The 25,508-nt window shown below is 37.1% G+C and overlaps 1 protein-coding gene across 2 annotated transcripts in view; it reads left to right on the top strand.

Moving 5' to 3' along the window:
- Nucleotides 1–25,508, top strand: part of Dchs2 (dachsous cadherin-related 2) — a 257,300-nt gene that overhangs the window by 155,032 nt on the left and 76,760 nt on the right. Inside the window, exons 4-8 of one of the 2 annotated variants that reach the window (XM_047567605.1) lie at nt 12,315–12,551; nt 13,550–14,557; nt 17,570–17,757; nt 19,252–19,351; nt 24,475–24,629. In XM_047567605.1, the coding sequence (XP_047423561.1) occupies nt 12,315–12,551; nt 13,550–14,557; nt 17,570–17,757; nt 19,252–19,351; nt 24,475–24,629 (1,688 nt within the window). Of the gene's footprint in view, nt 1–12,314; nt 12,552–13,549; nt 14,558–17,569; nt 17,758–19,251; nt 19,352–24,471; nt 24,630–25,508 lie in introns of both variants that reach the window. The other variant, XM_047567604.1, reaches the window with a different exon arrangement.

The raw sequence follows: 25,508 nt of genomic DNA, 5'->3' as shown, positions 1-25,508 counted from the left end.
TGGCTTTTCAGGGTGCCTTGGATTCTGGTTTAAGAAGGAAGGGATTCATAGGCACCTGTTTGGGGATTTCCTTTATTAAGCTGGAAATAAGGTAGAATTCAAGTGTAATGTATTAAAAATAGTTACATATGTTCACTAAATTAGTGGATGTGTTATCCACATAAAATGAGCATAGTTGTTGTGGGGTGTTTTTCCTCTGTAGTTTTCTGATCCTAAGTGTAATAAATCAAGAGCTAGATGGGTCAAGGACTGGACAGACACTTTACAGAAGAAGACATAGAGGTGATTAATAAAATATATGAAAAAGTGTTCAACATCTCTAGTAATTAGAGAAATGCAAATTAAAATAATTCTAAGATTTCATCTTATTCCAGTTAGAATGGCTATTATCAAGAACACAAAAAATTATAGATGTTGGTGTGGAGTAGGGAAAAAGGCACACTTACATTGCTGGTGGAGTTGCAAATTGGTGCAGCCACTCTGGAAAGCAGTGTGGAGATTCCTCAGATAACTTGGAATGGATCCACCTTTTGACCCAGTTGTCCCATCCCTTGGTTTATACCCAAAGGACTTAAAATTAGCATACCTCAGTGATGCAGCCACATCAATGTTCATAGCCACTCAATTCACAATAGCTAGATTATGGAATCAACCTAGATGCCCTTCAACAGATGAATGGATAAAGAATCTGTGGTATATATACACAATGGAATATTATTCAGCCATAAATAAGAATAAAATTATGGCATTTGCAGATAAGTGGATGGCCTTGAAGAATATCATGCTAAGTGAAATAAGCCAATCCCAAAAAACCAAAAAACCAATGTTTTCCCTGATAAGTGGAGGATGATATATAATGGGGATGGGGAGGTGAGAGAAGAATGGAGGAACTTTAGATTACATAGAAGGAAATGAGAGGGAGGGGGGTATGAATAATGGTGGAATGAGACAGACATCATTACTCTATGTACATGTACGATTACATGAATGGTGTGAATCTACATCGTGTACAACCATAGAAATGAAACGATGTACCCCATTTATGTACAATGAATCAAAATGCTGTCTGTAAAAATAAAAAAAAATTTTTTTAAATCAAGAGCTAGAAGTCCTTCATTAGCATCAGAGTCATCAGGCCTGTCACCTGCCACCTGGACTAGCATTTCTTAGAGGCTCTCTCTTCTGTTCTAGTATCTATCCTTGCATTAGCACCACAGACTCCTAATGGCTACCGTGTAGGGCAATTGTAATATGTGACTTGGAGTCCCACCACCAGGTTACTCTACGGACTGCTGTTTGTGCCCCTCCAAAATGCATCTGTTGAAACCCAAGCCCCCAGTGAGATGGAGTTAGGAGATGATGGAATTTGAAAGTGAATTCTGTTTAGATGACATCTGGAAGGTGGAACCCCCATGATGGGATTTGTATCCTCATAAGAGAAAGAGATCAGAGCCCTCTTTCTCTGCCACATGGTGATATAATAAGAGGATGACCATCTGCAAACCAAGAGAGCTCTCACCAGACGTGGTATCTTTGGGTACCTTGATTTTGGGCTTCCTGATGTCTAGAACTGTGAGAGATAAATTTCCGTTGTTCGAGCCACCCAGGCTATGTTGCTTTTGTTAGAGCAGCCTCAACTAAGGCATCTTCTTTCTTCTCTTGAAGTTCTTCTGACTAATCTCAATCAGTGATTTTTTTTTTCCAGATTGGTTTGTTTATTTACTTATTAATTCATGGAGTACCTTCTCTGAGCCTGGGATTGTGATAGGTCCTGGTTGGTTAATGGTGATTCATAAACACCCAGTCCTTGCCTTCATGGGCCTTAAAATGTAGAGGGAGACAAAGAGAAAACAAGAAAACAGGCAGATACCTGCCATTTGTGATCTTATAAAGGAAATGCCTGAGGGGTAGAAACAGGGAATAATAAGGGTCAACTTTATATAAGTTGTTGTCTTAGTCTGTTTTCTGTTGCTATAACAAATTACTCGAGACTGTCTTATTTGTTAAGGATAGAAATTTGTTTGGCTTATGGTTCTGAAGGTTGAGAAGTCCAACATGTGATACTAGTAGCTGCTTCACCTCTGGTGAGGGCCTTGTGCTGTGTCATACATTGGTGGAGCTGTCGCGTGGCAAGATATAGAGCAAGTATGCTAACCTGGGTCTTTCTCCCTTTTATTAGAAAGCCATTAATGCCATATGGGACTAGGGCCTCTACCCAAATGACCTTATCTTACTTGAAGTCCTACCCCCAAAGGTCCTCCCTCCAAATACCATTAACACGTGAATTTGAACGTCAAGTTTCTAGCACATGAGCTTCTGGGTACATATCCAACTGTAGCAGTGGCATAATCTGTAACTGTAGTTTTTGCTGCTCAGTATCTGCTCATTTACTTGCTTGGAAAACAAGGTCACTAATCAAATATTGAATCTTTTCAGGCTATTGTGATTATTTTACCTAACTAGTAGCACAAACCAGGCCAGTCAGGATTGGTGAGATCTATGGCAGTTGGGATCCAGACAGGAAAAACAGAAACATTTATGGTAAGAGATAAAATTTAACGTGGGCACTTGGTTAAGTAGTGGAAAATAGAAAGAGCAAAATAGCAACAGAGGTTGACCCAGAGACACCGCATGAGGAAAGCTCAGGAAACTGAGCTCCACACTGGGCGTGATTGAATCTCAGTGTTGGCAGCGGGCCCTGCAGAGCTGTGGTCTAGACACCTTCAGCGGGCCCTGCCACATGGGTGCTGGTGCCCCAGGACACCATCGCAGCTGCTTCTAGATAGGTTCTGTCAATGGGGAAATTGGAAGTCAGAGGATAGAAGGAACTTTTTACATGCTTTTCTCTGTGGTCAGTATTCCTCCTGTCTTTTGGCACCAACTACACCATTCCCTTCAGAAATGCCACGGTCAGTCATTGAGTGCCTTCTTGGTCAGTGAACATCACACTTTCCACACCTCCTCAGATTACAGCAGCCACAGCACGGTGTTCTGAGCCTCTCTTGGCCCTGCCCTTTGGACACGGCTGTAAGTCACCCCATGAGACACCTAAGTATCAGCCGCAAGGAGATGCCTCAGAAAGTTGGGAACCGTGATCAGGTACTACCTGGGAGCTTTAAGCCACACCGTGGCTCCTCTTCCTCTTCCTTCTGATAAAGACAGTAATGCTGCCTTTTCTGTTTTGATTCTGATGACCCAGAGAAGGTCACTGCCTTCTGTAGTTATCATTCGCCATCCCCTTTTTAGCTTTCCTATTCCCATTAATTAATTAAATGTCCTCTGAAACTGCTATTGTGGTTTCCATTTTCCTGACTGAACCATGACCATAAAAAAATGCACTTAATATATTTAAAGAAACAAAAGAGGAAATTGAATGTATAAGTATACACATTGGGAAATGACCTAGCAGTTCTGAGAGGTCTTTGCGAGCCATGACCTATTCTATACCAGCACAGTGGATCCCTGCAAGTTCAAAGACAAGTGCATTAGCCAATTGTGTTCATTTCTTTGGGGGTGATGATTCTTAGTTGAATAATCTTTAATAAAAAGATGAACTGAAAAAACTAGAATTCTGGTAATAGTTAACACAAGAATCAATCACTTTCAGAAAGGAATTAAAACTGTCTGATATTGCTAGGGGAGTTATCATCATCCTGATTTGTAATGAGGAAGGTGAAAACATGACCGATTGGAGTGATTAGGCTGTGACATATACAGAAATCAGTGGGGTTCTTGATATTTGGGGACAATTACTTAGAGCTTGGCAATTGGTGAACAAGTGTTTTGTGCAACAAATATTGACTAATATTTTGACTAATATTCCATCATTACATAGGAATTTTGGGTAGATGAGCATAATATGTACATATATTAATGTGACATCATGTGTATATTAATGTGACATCATGTGTACCTTTTATACACAATGTACAAATGTATGTACACATATGTGTATGTATTATGCATGTGTGGATATGTACATGATATATTTACATGTATAAACATTCACACACACACACTCACAACACACACATATATGTATATACTCCCAGAGTGATGTATCTACTTCTTAGACTTTTGTGAAATGAGAAATGGAGAAAATTATAAGGAACTTTTTTTTTTTTCTTTTCCAAATCCTAGGGGAAAACTGATACTAGAGGACTTTACCTTGTAAGTGCAGGCACGTTTATGGTTTTGTTTTAAAAGGCTTGAAAACGTTTTACCTTCAAGGTATTTCTCTTTAGGAAGTAGGATTCCTTACCCTTCTCCTATGAACTCATTTCTTTGAATGGCTGCCATATGCAAAGTTCTACATTTGTGCAGAATTTCACTGTTTACATGTAACTTTAAACAACTTTGTTATCAACTCGCGCACTTAGAACTAACAGTCCTAGCCGGGCGCAGTGGCACAGCCTAGGATCAGGAGGCTGAGGCAGGAAGATTGCCGGTTCCCAGACTGTGTCAGCAACTTAGTGAGGCCCTAAGCAACTTAGTGAGACCCTGCCTCAAAATAAAATATAAAAAAGGCTGGGGATGTGACTCAGTGATTAAGTGTCCCTGGGTTCAATCCCTAGTACCTCCCTCCGGCCCCCGACAAAAAGTACTGAGGTTCCTTATTTCTTGTTTTTTTTCTTTTAACTCTATTTCATACATATATTACCATGTCACTTTTGACTAATAATTTGAGTATTTGACACATCATTGTTTTATGTTCAAACAGTTTTATAAAGACAATTTCTACAGAGCATGTTTATCTGAACCTCAGGGAATCATTTAATGGAAAATAGCTCTCTTAAACAATCTGCTAGTCCTAAAATTTCTATTGATATTCATCCTTGAAGATTTTTATATAATAATGCTATTTTTTAGAGAAGTGTCATGTAATTATTTTTTAAGGCACACATTTTAAGTTTCAATCTAAATCTTTACTATGGTATTCAAGTTTTTCCTTCATAGCTCTAAAGAAAGTTGGTATCTGCAGTCATGCATCACTTAATGATGGGGATGCATTCTACAAAGCATGTGTAGAGTGTACTTCCACAGATAGATGCAATGTCACTGCTCAGTTTAATCTTATAGGACCACTGTCAAACATGTGCTCCATCATTGACTAAAACAACATTTTGAGGTGCATGACTGCATGTGTCTTTTTCAGTAACATATTTTATTTTTCCAAATATCCTTAGTATTTTAATCTATATATTTTCTAAATACTATGTTGACATATGCTCTTTGTTAAATATTTTTAAAGCATAAGGATATAGCCATGCACCGTGGCACATGCCTGTAATCCCAGTGGCTCGGGAGGCTGAAGCAGGAGGATTGCTAGTTCAAATCCAGCCTTGGCAATTTAGTGAGGCCCTAAGCAACTCATGACACCCTGTCTCTAAATGAACATAAAAAATGGCTGGTTATGTGGCTCAGTGGTAAAGTGCCTCTGGGTTCAATCCTGGTTCAAAAAAAAAAAAGAAAAAAAACCCAAAACTATAGGGATATAAGAAGTAGAAAGTGACATGTCCTGCTATGTGCACAGCAGCTTGGAAGGCTGAGACAGGAGGATCTCAAGTTTGAGTTTAGCCTCAGCATCTTAGCAACTTAGCAAGAGCCTGTATCAAAATTAAAAATAAAAATGGTCTGGAGTTGTGGCTCAGTGATTAAGCACCCCTGGATTCAATTCTTGGTACCAAAAAAAAAAGTAAAACCAAAAACAAAGAGGAAAGAAAGTGAGATGTCCCATAATTGCATAATATCCACCCACAAAGGTGAACTTCCTTGATATTTGTTCATCTTCCATGTTTTCCAGTATGCTTATTTCTGTGTTTACATATTTAGTGTGTCAGTGTTTACAAGTAAACTGTATGTATTGTTCTGTACTCTAACATTCTTGCTTAGCAGGATTTCAGGCATGATAACGCCCTAGGTATTATCACAAATAATTTAGGACTGAGGGGGAAATAAAGAGACAATTGTTTTAATTTCACATTTTCATTATTATTAGTGAGTTTGAGCATTATTATATTTATTAACTTTTTTTCTGTTTCATCTACACTCTCTGTACTTATCTATCATTAACTTTTGGTTTTCCTGTATTTTTCATTTTGATCTGTTTTATTATGGACATTAAATTGTTGTCTAAATATTTTTCAAATAAATTTTGTGATTTGATTTTATTAACAAATCATTGAGTAATTAACAAATAAGGAAGTGAATGATAAAACATATAAAAACTGATAATTAAAGTATAAGGTGTTTATAGTAGGCATATATTCTCAGACCACTATAGCATCATTGAAGTGTGGTACCTGGCTCTGTGGAGATAAGTGAAAGCTACCTGCATTAGGCAAGACATGAGCTTGTCTTTAAAATATGACTAGAAATCATCAAGTCAAGTCGATGAAGAATTGTTCTGGTAAAAGGATACAGTAATTCAAATAGAAAAGAGCACCATCTGTTCTGGAAATGATAAGTACTTTGCTGAGGAAAAAAAAGACTATATAGAAAGTCATGACATGGGGTTAACGGAAATGGTGTTTTCGTCAGCTTTTGCATCACTCTGACCAAAATACCTAACAAGAGCAACTTAGAGGAGGAAAAGTTCATTTGGTATTCATGGTTTTAGAGGTCTCAGTCCATAGACGGCCAACCCCATTGCTCTGGGCCCGAGGTGAGCCAGCACATCATGGGGAAGGGCCCAGGGGAGGAAAGCTGCTCAGCTCATGGTGGGGTCCAGAAGCAGAGAAACAGGGAGAGAGAGAGAAAGGGGCCACAGGAAGACCAACCCTCTCAGGGCACACCCTGGTGACCCACCTCCTCCAGCCATGCCCCACCTGCCTGCAGTTACCACCCAGTCAGTCCATTCAAACTCTGGTGGACTGATCAGGGTTCAGCTTTCACAATCCAATCATTTCACCTCAGAATATTCCAGTGCTAATATAGGAGTTTTGAAGGGACACCTCATAGCCAAACTAAAACAAATGAAAGAGAACTAACTTATGACTGGTTTGGTATGTTCAGATGAAGCATTTGAATCATATGCTGAAAACCTGGGGAGGCATGGATATGTCTGGATTTGGATTTCAGGAAGACTGTTTTCAAACAAGTCAGAAAAACAGCCCAGAAAGAGTCAGTCTGGAAGTAGGAAGACTAGTTGTGCCTATTGAGAGAGACGTTCATTTTTTCAATGTCACCATCTTCAAAAGGGTAAAATAAAATCTTTCAAATTTTCCCCATAACTGGAATTGAGTTAAATATGTGAGAATATATACAAAGAGTGTGGGGATGATTGGGGAGAGAAGGACTTTTTAATTTTTTTCTGCAGACAGTATTGTATCATTTGAGTTTTATTTTATTTTATTGTTTTAGACAAACCTAGAGGGTGTGTTTGCATATCCTCTGTCTTTATTTCTTTGAAACAACCAAAACAAGTCAATTAAAAATATGGACACAAAGGAGCTGGGTGATATACATTTCCTTTTAGGTTTTCCCTCCAGAATCCACCAGAAATACATGCCAAACTGTTCCTTTCTCAAGAACAGCGAGTCTCAAACTTTAATATGGAAGAATTCCTGGTAGCTGTTAAATAGTACACCTTGCCCTGTTTCCCAAATCCTGTTTGCCCAGGATGGGTTTGGGAATGGGCATTTTTCTCTTTCTCTCTCTCTTTTTAATTTGATTTAATTATACATGACAGTAGAATGCATTTTGACACATCAGACATAAATGGAGGATAACTTCCCCTTCTTATGATTATACATGATGTAGAGTTACACAGGTCATGTAATCATACATGCACATAGGGTAATAATGTCTGATTCATTCTACTGTCCTTCCTGCCTCCCATTCCACCTTCCCTTCCTTCATTCCCCTCTGCCTAATCCAAAGTAACTCTATTTTCCCCTAGACCCCCCACTCCTTATTGTGAATTAGCATCTGCATATCAGAGAAAACATTTGACCTTTGGTTCTTTGGGATTGACTTATTTCACTTAGCCTGATATTCAGCTGCATCCATTTATTGGCAAATGCATTATTTCATTCTTATTTAAGGCTGAGCTATAGTCCATTGTGTATATATATCACATTTTCTTTATCCATTCTTCTGTTGAAGGGAACCTAAATTGGTTCCATAGTTTAGCTGTTGTGAATTGAGCTACTATAAACAATGATGTGACTGCATCACTGTAGTATGCTGATTTTAAGTCCTTTAGGTATAAACCAAAGAGTGGACTGGCTGGGTCAAATGGTGGTTCCATTTCAAAGTTTTCTGAGGACTCTCCACACTGCTTTCCAGAGTGGTTGCACCAATCTACAGTGCCACCAGCAATGTATGAGTGTACCTTTTTCCCCACATCCTCGTCAACATTTACTGTTGCTTATATTCTTGATAATTGCCATTCTGACTGGTATGAGATGAAATCTTAGAGTAGTTTTGATTTGCATTTCTATAATTGCTAGAAATGTTGAACGTTTTTTCATGTATTTGTTGATCAATTGTATTTCTTCTGTGAAGTGTCTGTTCAGTTCCTTTGCTCATTTATTGATTGGGTTTTTTGGTTTTTTTTTTTTTGGTGTGAGTTTTGTTTTTTAATGAAGCACAGGCTTTTATCAGTGGACGAGTCAAAGCAGATTGAAGGGGAGGGAAGAGGAATGGGATAAGGAAAGAACAGTGGAATGAACCTGACCTAATTTTCCAATGTACGTGTATGAATATACCACAGTGAGTCTTACCATCATGTACATCCACTGGCCTGAGGTTAAAAAGAAAAACAATCAGGAGAGTATAGGGAAGGGAATAGGGGAAGGGAGGATGGGAGGGAAAGGGGAAGTACTGGGGACTGAATTAGAACAAATTATATTCCATGCTTTTATAATTGTGTCAAAAATGAATCCTAATGTCATTTATAGCTAAAAAGAATTAGAACAAATTATATTCCATGCTTTTATAATTGTGTCAAAATGAATCCTAATGTCATTTATAGCTAAAAATAACCAATAAAAGTAAAGAAAACAAAAAGTCACTTCTGGAAGTGATTTGTGCCGAGTATTGCAATCTTCCCATAAAGGTGAAGTAACATTTGTTGTTGGAATTGAGACTCACCTTTCAGACTTTTTTTTTTTTTGGGGGGGGGCGGGTTTGCTGAGGATTGAACCCAGGGTCATATGCTTGACAGGCAAGCACTCTACCAACTGAGCTATATCCCCAGACCCACCTTTTAAGCTTTCTGATTGTTAAAGGTTAGTTTTCTGGGTCAGACGCTTCTTTGCTACAGGAATCTTAAGTACCTGTCATAACAGGAAGGGGCAGTTAGAAGTTAGAAACAAGCATTGTGAACACTATATGGTGTTTCTGAAAATTCATTTATTGCTTCCTGCTTTTAGAATGTGTAAAGTAATATTTTATCTTCACATCAACTTAGCAAGCAAATGGATGATGACACTGATGTTAATTTCTAAATCCCCATACATATTTTATTTAATGATCCAGTCAAAGCTAAGGAAGATTATAATTATTCACTGCTGGTTTTTAACGTGTAAATTTTCAATTGGACTTCACCCCAATTTTAAAAATACACAAAATAAATTCCATTTACTTAAAAAGCACTGTCTTTTATAATGAAACAATTTATATTCTATTATTTTTTAAAAACTACACCAATAACACATGGGAATGATCTGACCTAGCAATTTGTTTGAAAAGTATTTAGGGCTTTGGTGGGCCACAAAATCAATTAGCACCCCTTTTCTAATATGGTTGCTAAAGATGGCCTAATAATAGTTGGTATTATTACTAGTATTTTGTAGTATCTTCATACTTTGGATTTGGACCTGCTTTGGAATGGTGAGATTAATCTGTAGCTATGTTCACTTTGGGGCCCAGATTAAGATGATCAACTTGAAGTATGTTCAGGAAAATTAAACCTCTTGGGAAATGATTAAAAAATCAGGTTAGATAAGAAACTATTAAAGAACAGGGTAGGGAGGGGGGAAGGGAAAAAATGGCAGAATGAATCAAACAACATTACCCTATGTAAATTTATGATTACACAAATGGTATGCCTTTACGCCATGTACAGACAGAGAAACAACATGTATCCCATTTGTTTACAATAAAAAAAAAAAAAAGAACAGGGTAATTCAATTATGTCTCAAATCATCACTTTGCACACCCTGAACTGGTACAATTTCATGTGTCAATTATACCTCAATAAAGCTGGGCAGGGGGAGGTAAGGGGGGTGTTATGTTTGAAGGAAGTCAGGCAAGATGAGTGGCTTTGGTTACTCATGATACAATATGCCAGAAAGGAATAATTCATGTTTCATTCAACTCTGGACAGAAATATGAATGAGAAATCTATCCCCTGTGAAAGGGACAGATTTTGACTTTAAAAAGAAAGAACTTGAATGGGTGTCCATTTTTTATGCCTAAAAACTGGATATTTCTGATGTGTTTACCAGCTCCTTATACACTGGCAAAAATTACAGTATTTCTTCATTTAACTGATAGGATGACGAGTTATACCATCAGAGTCCATAAGTTGCAGCCATATTTTTTCTGCTTATCAATGAGTTTGTATGTATTTTCTGTCTCATTAAAATGAACAGTTTCATTTCTGAAATTGGTTCCATTGTATCTATTTTCATGCTTTCAAACCAGTTACACATTTAATATTGCAATATTAAATAATTGGTTATCTCAGAGTTACTGAGTCTCTCCCCAGCTTAACCATAAATACCTTCTTCTCTCACACGCTGCATTCATAAGCCTCAAATACCACTCTTTCCCCATGCTTTTAACATTTACTGAAGTTTTCTTACAGACAGTTATTGTATTATATCTTCTCACCAGCAAAAAGTGGAATCAGTTCAGGAACAGAACTTCCTCCTGGGGTGTCAAGTTCAGGAATGGCTTAGAAGAGTCATTTCACTTTTCTCCTGTGGGCTTAGTGCCCTGGCATCTGGGGAGATTGTAACTACCCTCTACCCATATTAGCCCCACCTTAGGACATGTCAGACTGTGGGGCAGACTCTGATTCCATCATCTTGAACTGGTGATATGATAGTCAGGCTGACCAGGCACCAGAATTTATATTCTTCTGGTGAGTTAACATGCTTTCAGAATGTCTCATGTTTAAGCCCAGGGAAAATACTGTTCTCTTGACAGAATATGCACCAGTTTCAAATATACACAAGTTCTTTGGTTATAAAACAGATGTTTCAATTCAGGTTCTCTAGAGAAATAGAACCAATAGAATGAGTGTGTTTGAGTATGCGTGCATACATGTGTGTATACACACGTCAATTGTCATTTACACATATATGTATATATTCACACTATGAAGAGATTTATTGTAAGGAATTGCATCATGCAATTATGGAGGCTGGCATTTCCTGAGATCTGCAGGGTGAGTCAGAATAGGAGAGTCATTGGTTTATTGCATACTGAAGACCAGCAGGCTTGAGACCCAGGAAGAACTAACGTTTCATCAGAGGGTGAAGGCATGAAAAAACAACCAGTATTCCATTTTGCAGACAGGAGGAATTTGCTCTTATGTATAACAGGATCAGTTCTTATGTTCAATTCAGGCCTTCAACTGATTGGATGAGATCCACCCATGTTAGGGATAACAGTCTACTGTATTCACTCTACAGAGTCAAGTGTTAGTATCATACAAAAATTGGAACCAACCTGGATGCCCTCCAACAGAGGAATGGATAAAGAGAATATGGTATATATACACAATGAAATATTACTCAGCCATAAAGAAGAATGAAATTATGGCTGGTAAATGGATGGAACTAGAGACTATCATGCTAAGTAAAATAAGCCAGTCCCCCCAAATGAAAAGCTGAATGTTCTCTCTGATATTTGTATGTTAACACACAGTAAGTGGGGATGGTGGGAGGGAAGAACAGAAGTTCATTGGATTAGACTAAGGGAATGAAGGAAAGAGAGAGGGATGGGCATAGGAAAGACAGTAGAATGAATCAGACATGACTTTCCTATGTTTACAACAAGTGAAACTCCACATGATATACACCAGTAAGAATAGGATCCTAATTAGAATGCTATACTCCATATGTATATATGTCAAAATATGCTTTACTGTCATGCATGTCTAAAGAGAACAAATTAACAAAGGAAAAAAAATACACTCAGAGATACACTCAGAACAGTGTTTGATCAACTATCTGGGCACCCCATAATCCAATCAAGTTGACACATAAACAGCACAGCAGACCTAACAGATTAGGTCTTATAACTATCTGTATTTATTGCACAGCATCTGTTTATTAATTCTTTCTTCCCCCATCCAGGTATTATTTACTTAACATCAACTCTTAGTCATTTGGAACCGACTACTCTTTTTTTGACTGTCTGTGCCCGAGATGGTGGTGGACTCACAGCTGCCGTCAATGCTGATGTCACTGTACATGTCCTCCGGACAGCACTGGCACCTGCTGAATTTGAAAGACCCAAGTATACTTTCTCAGTTTATGAAGATGTGCCTGAAGACACACCTGTTGGAACAGTGAAAGCCAGAGAGTCCTTGAGTAAGTACTGATACTGCATTAAAGTCCATTATTGGAAATTTGCTGTTTCTTGGGCTGTCCAATCTTGAAGCATACTTTCCTTCTCTCCCAGCAAGATGAGCTGAGACAGCAGAAGGTGTGACTTGCTCTTCATTCTCTCACCATCGTTTCTATCCTTCCTACAGTTCTCTTAGCAATAACAAAAGAAGTAGGTATTTTTTAAAAAAAAGAAAGTTTAAAACAGTACAGAAAGTGAATATGTCCTACCAAAAAACACACACTTAAAAAATTTTTTTACCAAAATCCATCCTATTCTGTTATACTTTTTTATCACTGTAGTATAAAAAAAAATGGAGTTTTCCAGGAAAACTGTACATCATTCTGTCTCATTAAATAAGTCACGTAGTATTTCAACTTCGATGTGTTTTATTTAAACATTTCCTTTTTGATATCTATTTGAATAATTTTAAAATTTTGGTAGTCCAAATAGTATGTGGGTAAATATTCTTGTATAACTCCCTTTTATATGTACAGGATGAAGAGTCCTACATGGGAATTAAGTTTGTCTTCCTTCTGGTTCCCTCCTGTCCTCTCTTCTCAAGCTCTGTGGGGGTTATTGACCGTGCCCAGGTAGATATCCTACAGAAACATCAACAGAAACTTAACTTGACTTCCTTAAATATAGAAAAAAAAAGGGGTGCAAATTATTTTCTGAATATCTTTCCTTTTTCCCTAATGCAAAAAAGATGAAGAAAACTAGTAAATCCTGTGGCTTGCTCTTTTGGATGTTCCCTTTGCCCACAAAAAAAAAAAAAAAAAAAAAAAAAAAAAAAAAAAAAAAAAAATTTTTTTTTTTTAATCTGTGTGTCCACTTTTCAACAGGCTTGGAGAGTAGAAGACGAAGTAAGCCATTCCACAGCGCTCTGCATGGATGAGGCATATGTTAATATTTCCACTTTCAGCATTTCCAGCACGTGCATTCTTGTGGCATTTAATGATTGCCTTCTCTCCCTTTTCAGATTCCTCAGAACCAATCTTTTACAGAATTTCCTCTGGCAATCTGGACGGAAAGTTCTCCATTCACCCTTGGCTGGGCACCATTCGCACCCAGAAGCCTCTAGATCATGAAACGCAGCCCATGGCTGTTCTGACGGTCCAGGCGCAACTTGGCAGCTCCCCGGTCTGCAGCAGCACCGAGGTCAACGTCACCGTACTGGACGTCAATGACAACCGCCCTGAGTTCCTCACCGCCTCTGATGAGATCTGGATCTCGCAGACCACACCTGCGGGCACCGCCTTGTACATTGCACGGGCAGAAGATAAAGACAGCGGGCTGAACGGGCTCATCCGATACTCCATCGCCAGTCAGAACCCAGGCCTCTTCACCATCGACCCAGGGCTTGGGGTGGTGTACCTCAGTGGGAGCCTGGGGGGTGATGTCCCGCAGAAACACACCCTGACCCTCGTGGCCGAGGACCGTGGCGCTCCTCCTCGGGCATCCCTGCTGGTGCTGACTGTAGCTATCGAAAAACAAGAACAAAGCCCAGCCTTGACTTTTGAAAATTTGGTCTATCAAGTGGAAGTTAGTGAATCTCTCTCGCTGGCAACACAGATCCTGCAAATCCAGGCCTCCCCCCAGCACGCGATCTCGCAGACGCGCTATGCACTGGAGTGCAGTGTAGACGCTGCTGCCTTTGGAATACACCCCGACTCAGGTTGGCTGTATCTGCGGCGACAGCTCGACTACGAAGCCACACAGACATATCGTTTCCGAGTGTTCGCCTGGATCCCGGAGGACAGATCCTTGCAAAATATGAGCGCTTCAGTCATTGTTCACGTCCTGGATGAGAACGACAATCCCCCGACCTTCTTGCATGACGTGTTGTTTTTGAAAATTGAAGAGAACCCTATTCCACCCGGGGTAATAGGCAAAATTATAGCCTCTGACCCAGACTCTGGAAAGAATGGACAGCTATCATATTTCCTTTTGTCTGACGGAAAATTCTTCAGGATAAATCCTAATACAGGTAGCATTTTGTAGCTTCCAGTTATTCCTTTAAAATCAGGATTGAGAAAAATCTTTTAGGTATAGCATTTGTACATTCAGATAAAATGAGTTTTGAGTAAATGTAGTATTTGATTATAGTATTGTGTAACTTTAAAATGAAGTTAAAACTGAAAAGAATTTCATCTGTGACAAGTTATACTTCTCTTGGTTCCACTCATACATTGCCAATGCCATTCATGTGTCACGTAGGGACATTTTGGTCAACAGTGAACTGCATATACAAGAGTTGTCCCTTAAAATTATAATGGAGCTGAAAAGTTCCCATTGCCTATGATCTGTACTGTACTTTTTCTGTGTTTAGATATATTTAGATGCACAGACACTTAGACTGTGTTACAATTGCCTGCAATATTCAATACGGTCATATGTTTGCACAAGTTTGTAGCCTTGGAGCAATAGGCTACACCACATAGCTTCTACCTTCTACATTTGTGTAAGTACATCTCTCTGATGCTTGCACAGTGATAATCAGCTAGGGACACATTTTGCAGAACATATTCCCATCATTAAGTGGTGCGTGACTGTGTGAGGTTCTTACACTGATTTAGAGGTACAGTCAGAATTGAATTAAATAAATCCTTGGAAAGTATTTTTATTTTTTATTTTTTGCCAACCACATTTTTATTTGCAGATTTTTTTTTAAATTGCTGTGGCACACATTGTGAAATATATAAATGTCATCAACATAAAGCTAGAAAGTAATCCATTAGTTGAGATTTAAAAATCACTCCAGGGATGCACGCATATCCCCATTCTCATATTGTTAAGGGAACCAGGGGGAAAGGGGGAATAATTACAGTGGCATAATTATTTTTTCTGAAGTCTTAATTTAAAAATTAAATATAAAAGTTATACTTAAAAATTTATGTTGTATGAATTTACAAGGACTTTAATCTCTGCAACAGAATGTGTTTATTCTGCAAATGTAGAGCTGGGAAAACTGAGCATGAGAGAGAGCTGCAGGGAGGTCAGAGAGCTGGTCAGAGGTTAGAGGAAGCCACCCAGCTGTACAATCCCAGAAGGTTCCATTTATGTCATATCTTGGCTAATGGTGCCCCTACCCTTTAGTGGGACAGGATTCGAATTCAGTTCTGATGAATATCCAGTCTTTGTTCTTAATGCCCCCCATGTGAATTGGGAGAAGGTGCTCCTTCCTCCTGCAGGTGGAGCTTCTCACCAGTACTCGAGGTTTCCAGAAAGGGTGCAGACTAGATTTCAACTCCCCCTCACTTCCTAAACTGGTGTCCCTTCTGGAGAGCAATGTATGCACAGGTATACGGGATAGTCCTGCCACTTAATCCCATATGGCTGCTCCTTTTCCAGATCTTCTATTTCACTTGCTAACTTTTTAAAAATATGCAAACTAAAGCTGGTTACCCATGGTCTTCTTTTTCCTATAATTATCCAGTACCCAGATTCAGAAGACCAGGTGTTCAGTCATGATTTTGTTGTATGACCTTTGGCAAAGAGCTTCATCTCAGAGTTCAGGGTCCTCGCCATGAACAGAGGAGGTAATTCCTGACATGCTTCACATCATGCTCTGAAATTGCTAAAGAGATGAAGTATATGAAGGGGATTGAAATATGATGTCCTGGTAAACTGTTATTATTTGCCAGGGATAGTGTAGCAAGGTAGGGCTGGAGGGTGTCCTTCAGAGCAGGCAGGCCACCTTACCTCCTCCTTCTGGTGCCCTGACCTGGACACCAGTTCCCATTGAACCCTGACTTGGCATCTCCAGGACCATCCCCAGGCTGCAGCTAAAAGTCCTTTCACCTCTGACCTCCAAATAGCTGCTACCTATCCATTAGAGTTGGTTCAAGAAATAAAAAATCTGTTTGTCATTCAAGATTTGGAGTTTCCAAAGAATTACAGATTGCAACTTTAAAATATAGTTGCGATATGATCCTTATTAAAATCACAGTTATAGTAAACACTATTTAAATGTAGTTTATAAATAGTTGCCGTAAACACTGCATTTAAGCTCACCAATCCAACAACTTATCCAAATATGAATTTTGTTCCTGTTTCAGATTTTTTTTTAATTCAATGGTATTTTATTTGAATTGAGAGGAAAATATTTTAGCAATGAGAACATTGGTTGATAGCTGCTTCCAGTTCACTTTCTCACAAATAGATTTCTTTGAAGATGTTAGAAAACTAGTGCTTTGCTGAGCTCCACAGCAGGAGGTGGAGAGAACTCTTGGCTTCCGAAGGCCCTTGGCAATAGGAAGAGGCACTTACGATTTTATGTCTTAGTCTCCTTGGCTAAAACGCAAGGGAATTTAATAAATATAGCACATTCGTGGGCAAAAATAAATAAAATAAGGCTTATAAAGCACTAATAGTTATCTGGGAAGTCACTACATGTTGCTGCACATATGTTTTGTGGGACAAAAATGAATACTCGTATACATGAATGACAAACCATTGCCTAAAGAATATGATTTTCAGGAAAACATTTGCCCATCATTTTCAAGTAATGATAACAACTGCTGTGAATGTAATAATTTACAGCTTATGAAATACTTTAATGTGCAATTGCGTTTGTTTCAGATAGCAGCCCCAGGAGGTAGGTTCAGAGACTGGGACTCAAAGCCAGAACTTATGATGTCATAGCTCACGTGCTTCCCATTATTCCATATGGCAGCTTAGAATAAGCAGTTCTTTTAAATCCTCCAAATCATTTGTTTTTATGAATCATATTTTTAGTTCAAATGGTTGATGGAAGATAACTTGAAATGTGACCCATTAAAAGAGTGACCAATTAAAAGTAGCATTTTCAGGAGTAACTTCAGGAAATTCTTCCAACAGTACCACGAGTCACACTACTAAGTATGGGATCTCAGGCATCAGGCTTTTGCTCAAAGCTTTCTCTCTGATTTTCCTTCTCGGGATTATAGTGGGTAGGTCGGTGATGCTAGGGTTCTAGTTGACAGTGTCCATGTCTTTTGTTCTGCCCTGTATTCCCCAGGAGAACTGATCGGCTGGTTGGCTTTGGATCGTGAGCATCAGGTCCACCATCAGATGACTGTCCTGGTGACAGACCATGGCTCCCCACCACGAAATGCCACCACGGTAGTTTATATCACAGTTACTGACATCAATGACAACAGCCCGTTTTTCCCACAGTGTCTCCCTGGAAAGGAATTTCACATCAAGGTTTGTGAAGTAACCTTGCGATGGATTTGTTAGTCATTTGTTTTGAGCACCATCTTGTGGTAATACATGTGAACTTATCAAATCAGTTTTGGTGGGGCATTGCACAGGTTTCTAGACCTAGAAATTGTAAGTGTGTGTATGTGTGTGTTTTTAAAGACATTTTAAAAAAAAATAAAATAGATATTTATACTCTTTGGAATTATGCCCAGTTGTTTTGTAAGGAGGAAAGTATTTCTGCCCTTTACTTACAGATATAATTACCTCGGTATCAGTAATGCTCACACATGGATTGTTTGCTTGCTCCTCTTTGAAATCCTTATGAGCAATTGATGCACATCACTAAAAGGGGAAGTTGAGAACACAAGAACAATCTGTAATTCTCAAGTGAATAAATGTACATCCATAGATTGTAAAAGTTGGTCGTTGGAGTACATGCATAAATTTCTAATTACATTTATACTAGCTTATCTTTATCATTTGTATGTTTTTGCATCTTTTACAATGTGCGCAATAAATTAGCACATAGTTCATGTCCCTAAGTGAATATATCTTGGAGGCACTTGTAATTTTTTTTTTTTTTTTTGGTTCTATGGATTTAATACAGGGATGCTTTGTCATTGAACTACATCCCCAAACCTTTCTATTTTTTTAATTTTTTTGAGACAGGGTCTCACTAAGTTGCTTAGGGTCTTGCAAAATTGCTGAGGTCGGAGTTGCACTTGCAATCCTTTTATCTTAGCTTCCCAAGTCACTGGGATTATAGGCATGTGCCACTACACCCGGTTATACTTATTTTTAATGTATGAATGAAAGGTTTGATAGCTACTGCTCTAAAATAATCAAATTGGGCAAATTGGGCTCAAATATACACACTGAACAACTCAAAAAAGCTCTTGAAAAATTTAATAACTTTAATCTTTTGAAACCATATTTAAAGAAAAATTATCCCAAAGCCAAACAGTATCAGGTTATCATGAGATTTGCAATTCTATCATTAAAATACCCTGAGCTTAATTGGAGAGTTGAATTCCACATGTGCATTACAATATTCCAGGGAAATTCCTATTAATAAGATATGTTTCCTGTGTAAGGTATGTTTCCTGAAATAAAGGGTCATATTTATCTTTAGCATATTTTAACAACTACCTTTTAAACAATGACCTGAGAAGGTGAGGAATGAGAATTATTTTAAAATATCCAAAATATATAACTGCTTAGTTAATTTGATTTCCATTCTTTTTATTTGTTTGCAGAATTAGTTCAAATGCTCCTGATAATTTTTTCAAACTGAGTAAAAGATTTAAATCTGTAAGGTGGATCCTTTTGATGGACTTCCACCTGTGTAACTTTTCTGTGGTAGACATTTGAATGGTACATGGATTTTAAAAGTATTTAAATATGCTTAGTGTAATATGTTCTTTCATTTAAAAGCCTACTGATGCTTCCTTTTAAATGTTCACTGAGTCTTTTATAAGCCATGTGTTTTCATGACAGGTTTTGGAAGATCAGCCAGTAAATATGTTGGTCACAACTGTTTTTGCAAAGGACCTCGATGAAGGAAGCAATGCAGAAGTTCTGTATTCAATCTCCGCAGGTAAAAATTACTATTATTAAGGCTTCACCCCTTTCAGAATTCTCTCTGTCGTTTATCAGCTATCTATCTCCTTGTGGGAAGCTACATCCTATTTTAATTATTCAACCAATTCTCTAATTACCTTTGAGTGTAATACAAAATTGAAAACAATTCATTTGCTATTACCATGAATCACCCTAATTTAAAAAAATTATAGGTTTAACGAAAATTTTTATATGTCCTAAATAGAAACCATCCACCTTAAATGAGTAATTTGCACTAATCTGAAGTACAAATCAACTTTTACCAGAGGCATGTAGTAACTAGTAGATAAGAAATGGTAGGTAGTGTGTTACGAATGCCAAGTATCTGTGAATCTCTATGAAGATGATCTACTCTTAACATCAGAGTAAATCATACCTACCTGTACTATCCCATAAACCATACCATATATTTGTTGCATACATGAGAACTTCATTGCAACAATTTTACTTTTATATCTTAAAATGTGCTGGCCTCAGATTTTTTCTGGTGATTAGCTTTAGTCTGCATTGTCTCTTAGACCATTTTTAAAAAGACTTTGGTGCTTTCTCTTGTTTGACACAAACAGTAAAACAAGAGACAATATTGCCATTGCTTGCAGATAATATGACTATCTTCATGGAAAACCAAGCGGTATTACAGGCAAAGTATTGGAATTAATAGGGTAGTGTATTTTTCTGGGAGCCACTTGAAATCTCACTAACACTTTTAAAACTAAGCAGTTTTTCAAAGATCTGTCTTGAATTCATAAAGACAACTGTAGGGTGAGGGCAGATTTTCTTGGAAGCTAAAACGAAACTTGCAAGTTCAGGGCCCTTTACTATGCGGACTTCTCCAGGGGAGGGGGATAGTAGGCAATTTATATTTATTGTCCTATTTTTCCTCTAGGAGAACTCCTCAATTTATATAAGCTTCAAAACTCCCTAAGTCAGGATCTGTGCCTATTAAAGGGCATTCCAATATAACATGTGTAAATCCTTTATGTAGAAAACGACAAAATATTAGTGAAGGTAAATGAAAAAGGCAAATGAAATAAATATCTGACCAATGAAATTAAAAACTGTGTCGTGTTCATATGTATCAGGAAGACTCTATATCCTAAGGACAAAAATGTTTAAAATATATATTGAGTGTATTTCCAATTGAAACCTCAATGAGTTTTTGGTGGAATTTGACAAACTGATTCTGGAAGTCACGTGGAAGAGCAAAAATCATGAAATAACTAAGACAATGTCAAAAGAACAAGTAAAATATTTACACTGGATTTGAATTTATAAAACTTCTGTAATTAAATCCTAGCTGTTTGGGAGGCTGAGGCAGGAGGATCGCAAGTTTAAAGCCAGCCTCTGCAACTTAGGGAGGCCCTAAGCAACTTAGCAAGTCTCTGTCTCTAAATAAAATATTAAAAAGGCTGGGGACGTGGCTCAGTGGTTAAGTGCCCCTGGGTTCAATCCCTGGTACAAAAAAAAAAAAAATCTGTAATTATGACACTATTATATTGACTCTTTGATTAACAAATAGACCAGTGGGAAAGAATAGAGAATTCATCCCACATAAATGGAGACATCTTGTATGATAAATGGGGAAAAGATATACTATCAGTAAAATAAGATTCTTTATCTACTCTCAATATATCAAAGATGAGGTGATTTAAGTAGGAAAATCCTTGAAATCTTACAGAAGAAAATATGAGGAAAAAAATTAAAATTAATTAGTTAATTTTAATTAAGATTAAAATTAATTTAATTTTAATTAAGATTAAAATTAATTAATTAATTAATTGATCATATAGCATTGAGGGCAAAGAATGATTTTTAAACAAGAAAAGCAAAAATTTACAAAGAAACAGATCTACAAAGCTGTATTAAAAATTTAAAAAGGAGCCTGAATAACCAAAAATATGTGAAAAAACATGCTCAGCCTCATCAGCCTGAGTACTTTGAAGAACAGCAGGTAATATGCAGTTGGAGGTGTGTTCATGGTGAGCCTCTTGGTTCCATTTCTGCTGTGTACCTCAGAGAAACTCAGGTATGTGTAGAACAAGACATGTAGCAGAATATTTGTTGAAGAATTGCTTCAATTGCTTGCATCATGTGGTGTTTTTATAAAATACAGTGAAATTGAGTGCACTGGAGATGTGTATACATGATCCTGGAAAAATCTTGAACTTGAAGTGAAAAGGGCAAGTTACAGAAGATAAAAAGAATTCTCCTCTAACAGTGGTTCTGAGTTCATTGTGTCACCTCTTTCCAGATGTTCCTCTGATCACCTCCTTGATCAGGGGGCAAGTTCTCCTTTCATGTCCCTAGGCCCACATCCTGATTTCTTTACCTGTAAACATTTCAGAAGATCTTTCCAACTTTTCAGGACACGTGAACAGTGTTTTGGAACAGTGCTTTTGCAGAGTTAATGAGCCTGCTGCAGCAGAGCTAACTTTTTAAATTTAATTTTCCTTTTTTCAAAATTGATGCATTTTACTTATACATAATAGCAGACCTATATTTAAATACAGTTATTCTTTCTCCTTTTTTATTTTATCCATTTTGTTTGTTTGTTTTGTTTTGTTTTGTTTTGTTTTGTTGTCTTCCCATTAGTCATTGCTCAATTTTCTCTTTCTAGTCTCTCAATTTATTCTAATCTGGTCTGGGAAGGAAAGTGGCTTTTGCAAGCATTCATTCAAAGATCTTCCCCTGGTTATTAGTTCAGTTAGGCCAGGAAGATCTTTGTATTATATTTTTTCCTGTTTCATTTTGAGCAGGGAAAGAGAACATGGTATACCTATGAAAAACAACAGGGGTAAAGAGGAACACATACACACATATACTTACATTGGGTTATAATCCTGCTATAATACCATTATTTTAAAACAAGCAAATCCATGCTGTACATATTTATGAATGTATGCAATAGAAACCTAAGCCCTCACTTTAGTTAGTCAAGTGGCTTTCTGTGGAGAAGGAAGAGAACAGTGAGATCTGGAGGTATACGTAGCCTGCTGATTTCTTTATACTTGGCCATTTCATTTAAAATCTTGAGGAAACATTAAGAATTGATCCACCTGGCTTCCAAAATAACACTCAGGATGTAGCAATATGAAAATACAGTCATATATGTTGCTTTTGTTTTTACTTTATCTCATTACAAAATAGAGGCAACAACAAAATATAGTAGAATAAAGTAACAAGATAAAAATTAGTGAACTGGGAATGAAGATTTGAATCATATTCATGAGAACACTCCACAGTATTCTGGTGAGACTAAAGTGAGTGCATTAAATCACAGAAATCACAACTAATAAATGTTATATAATTGCCTGCTCGATATCTGAGTTTCTTAAAGGCAGGAGTTCTTTTTTATTTGTCTTTATGATTTCAATAATTAACAAATATCATTCAATATTAGTAACTCAGCAACTGTTGAATCAAAGAATGGAAGACTTTATCCACTCAGGCTTTTTCTGAGTTTTAAATCATTGTTTGAAGTATTCAGACTTAATTGAAGAATGCAATCTGCTACTTAACTCAAAACCTTGTGGTATCAATCTGAGTTATAAACATCTATATGAAATTATGATCTATTTTAGTGCCTATGTGTATCTGTTCTCTGTCCACTGAAAAGGCCTAGAAATGATGATCAAACTAGAAATAATGAACATTCCCTAATAACCAGAATATGGTCTCCCCTAATCATTTTCCACTGAAAGGAGAAAATGACTGCTTCTGGATGTTAGACAAGAAGTCTACAAAAAGAGCCTGCATGATTTTGCTCTACCAGTTATAAAGAGGCTATGAAGACCACTGGAATCCTGTCCAAAATGTCCACGAATCATCTTTAAGATGATCCAGTGTTCAATAATATGAGTACCAATGATGATAATAGTGGCTATATGTTGAAACGCATCTGTTTAATTTCATGCTTAAAAATTCTTGAAAACAAGACAAAACTTTACTTATCATAGTGGGAACATTGGAGGATATTAATGAACCTACCCATTATAGTTAAAAGTTTAGTAATGAACTGTTCCTCTGGGTTATCAAAAAATAGATGAAAGGTGATTTCTTTTATTGAAATATTCCAGCTCATAAATGAAAAGCAGTTAATAAAGCAGAATATTAATGTTGTATGTTCTGCAATCCTTGGTGAATCCATAGATCTAGGCTGTGAATCAACAGGGTCAACATCAAAAACAAAGGGCAGCCAAGCAGATGCCTTTGAAGGAAAGCACAGCACTTCTGCTATTGTCTGGCCAACACAAATTGAATCAGCTTTCTAGATCCTCCTTCTGGATCCTCCTGCCTGCTGTTTGACAGCAGACAGAGAAACATATTAAGCCACATACTAGTGATGTGACAACAAATTTAGACTATGAGAAACTTCAGGAGACATGATTCAGCTTCTTCGCCAGATGAATTACAAGGGCAAAATAAAGAGATGCATGGCAGGAATGCATAATTTGAAGAAATATGGAATATGCAAACGATTTTGATGCTAATTTGAAGAAACCAAAAAAAATGTATTTATGGGACAATTGGAAATCTGAAAACTTCCTGGATATTTGATGATCTTAAAGGACCATTATTATATTTTGAAGTGTTTCAGGGTAGTGCTATTATTTAAAAGCATTCCTTATCTTTTAGTGGTACATGTTAAAGTGCATACAGAAGAAATGATATGATTCCTGGATCTTGTTCAGAAGGAAATAGGAGGTGAGAAGTATACAAATGAGGAATAGATGAATTAAGATTGTTCATGAATTGATAATTATGGAAGCTAGGTGGTAAACACCAGGAAGTTAATTACATCATTTTATCTACTGATTTAATATGCTTGAACATTTTTAAAAATTTTGTTGTTTCTTGTTAATGGTCTTCTTTTTAAATTTATTTGAACAGATACATGAAAACATAAAAACTGTAGCACATGACATTGGTAGCAAATGACATTTTGATACATTGTGTAAGGTTTGAATCTCCTCCAAGGTGTTCAAACTGTCATGGAACTTAAGGCACATACATATTGCAAATAATCATAGACTTATTGGATTAATTAGTTTTCTGCATTGTAAATTAACATTTGTTTCTTAATTTGTGTGTGTGTAGAAGATTATTCTGATCACTTTAAGATCGATGCCAACAATGGTGAAATAAGAACCACGACGATGCTTTCACATGATTATCGACCTTCCTACAGGATGACTGTCATCGCCAGTGACCAGGGAGTGCCTGCCCTTCACGGAGAGGCAATTGTTAATATTCAGGTAATGTTGCCACCATAAAGTGTGAAAGAACATTCTGAAGGCTTCATTTGATTTGTATACAAGTGTGCAGAGTGAAAATACATTCAATACATGAATACCATTTTCAGACCACTTTGCATGTATATATTTATTTCTTCACTATCACTAGGAAATGATTTAAATCCCGATAACTTTTAGAATTAGTTTTGGACAGTTCTTGACAAGATATTCATCACTCCATGAGCATTTAGCTTGCTTTGTTTATGTGTTTTCTTTTATTATATCCTAATGGCTAGGACCTGGTAAATTGGTAGGAGAAATCTGTATGTAAACAATGGCCGTATGATAAACTACATAGTGTTTTGAAATCTTTAAAGCTTAGAACAGTTGCTTAAGATCCGTATTTTAAGGTTTTACAAGTTCTGTGAAGTCTTCATGGTAAGAGAAAATCATACCAACCAAAGTTAAGACCATGTGACTGCATTGGTAGATTTCTTTATTGATGTACATGATAATCAGTGATATTAATATATATATATAATCAAGAATATATTTCCCAACAGTTCTGTTTTCAGATTATATTCTTTATAGATTAAGGAAATGCAGATTAGGAGAAAAATCTACATAACTATACCTCAATTTCTTTTTTGTTTCAGGCAAAGATACATGATATTTACATGTCCAAAGATACCATTATGGATAAATTGATCTCTAGTATTTAGAGTAATTTGGAGAACTCGCTACCCCACATTCCCTTTGAAGAATCATAAGGTTACATTTCAGCTTAACCATAAGGGCCTCACAAAACTATCATTTCACATATTGCAAAGAGTGGAAAATTATGTCATTTCTTATCTCCTAACTATTTATTATGCAATTTTTAATCTTCTGAGGCATATT

Source organism: Sciurus carolinensis, chromosome 10 (assembly GCF_902686445.1).
Source record: "Sciurus carolinensis chromosome 10, mSciCar1.2, whole genome shotgun sequence".
Taxonomy (NCBI): domain Eukaryota; kingdom Metazoa; phylum Chordata; class Mammalia; order Rodentia; family Sciuridae; genus Sciurus; species Sciurus carolinensis.
Note: the sequence above shows the minus strand (reverse complement) of the source record. Positions and strands in the feature narration are given on the sequence as shown.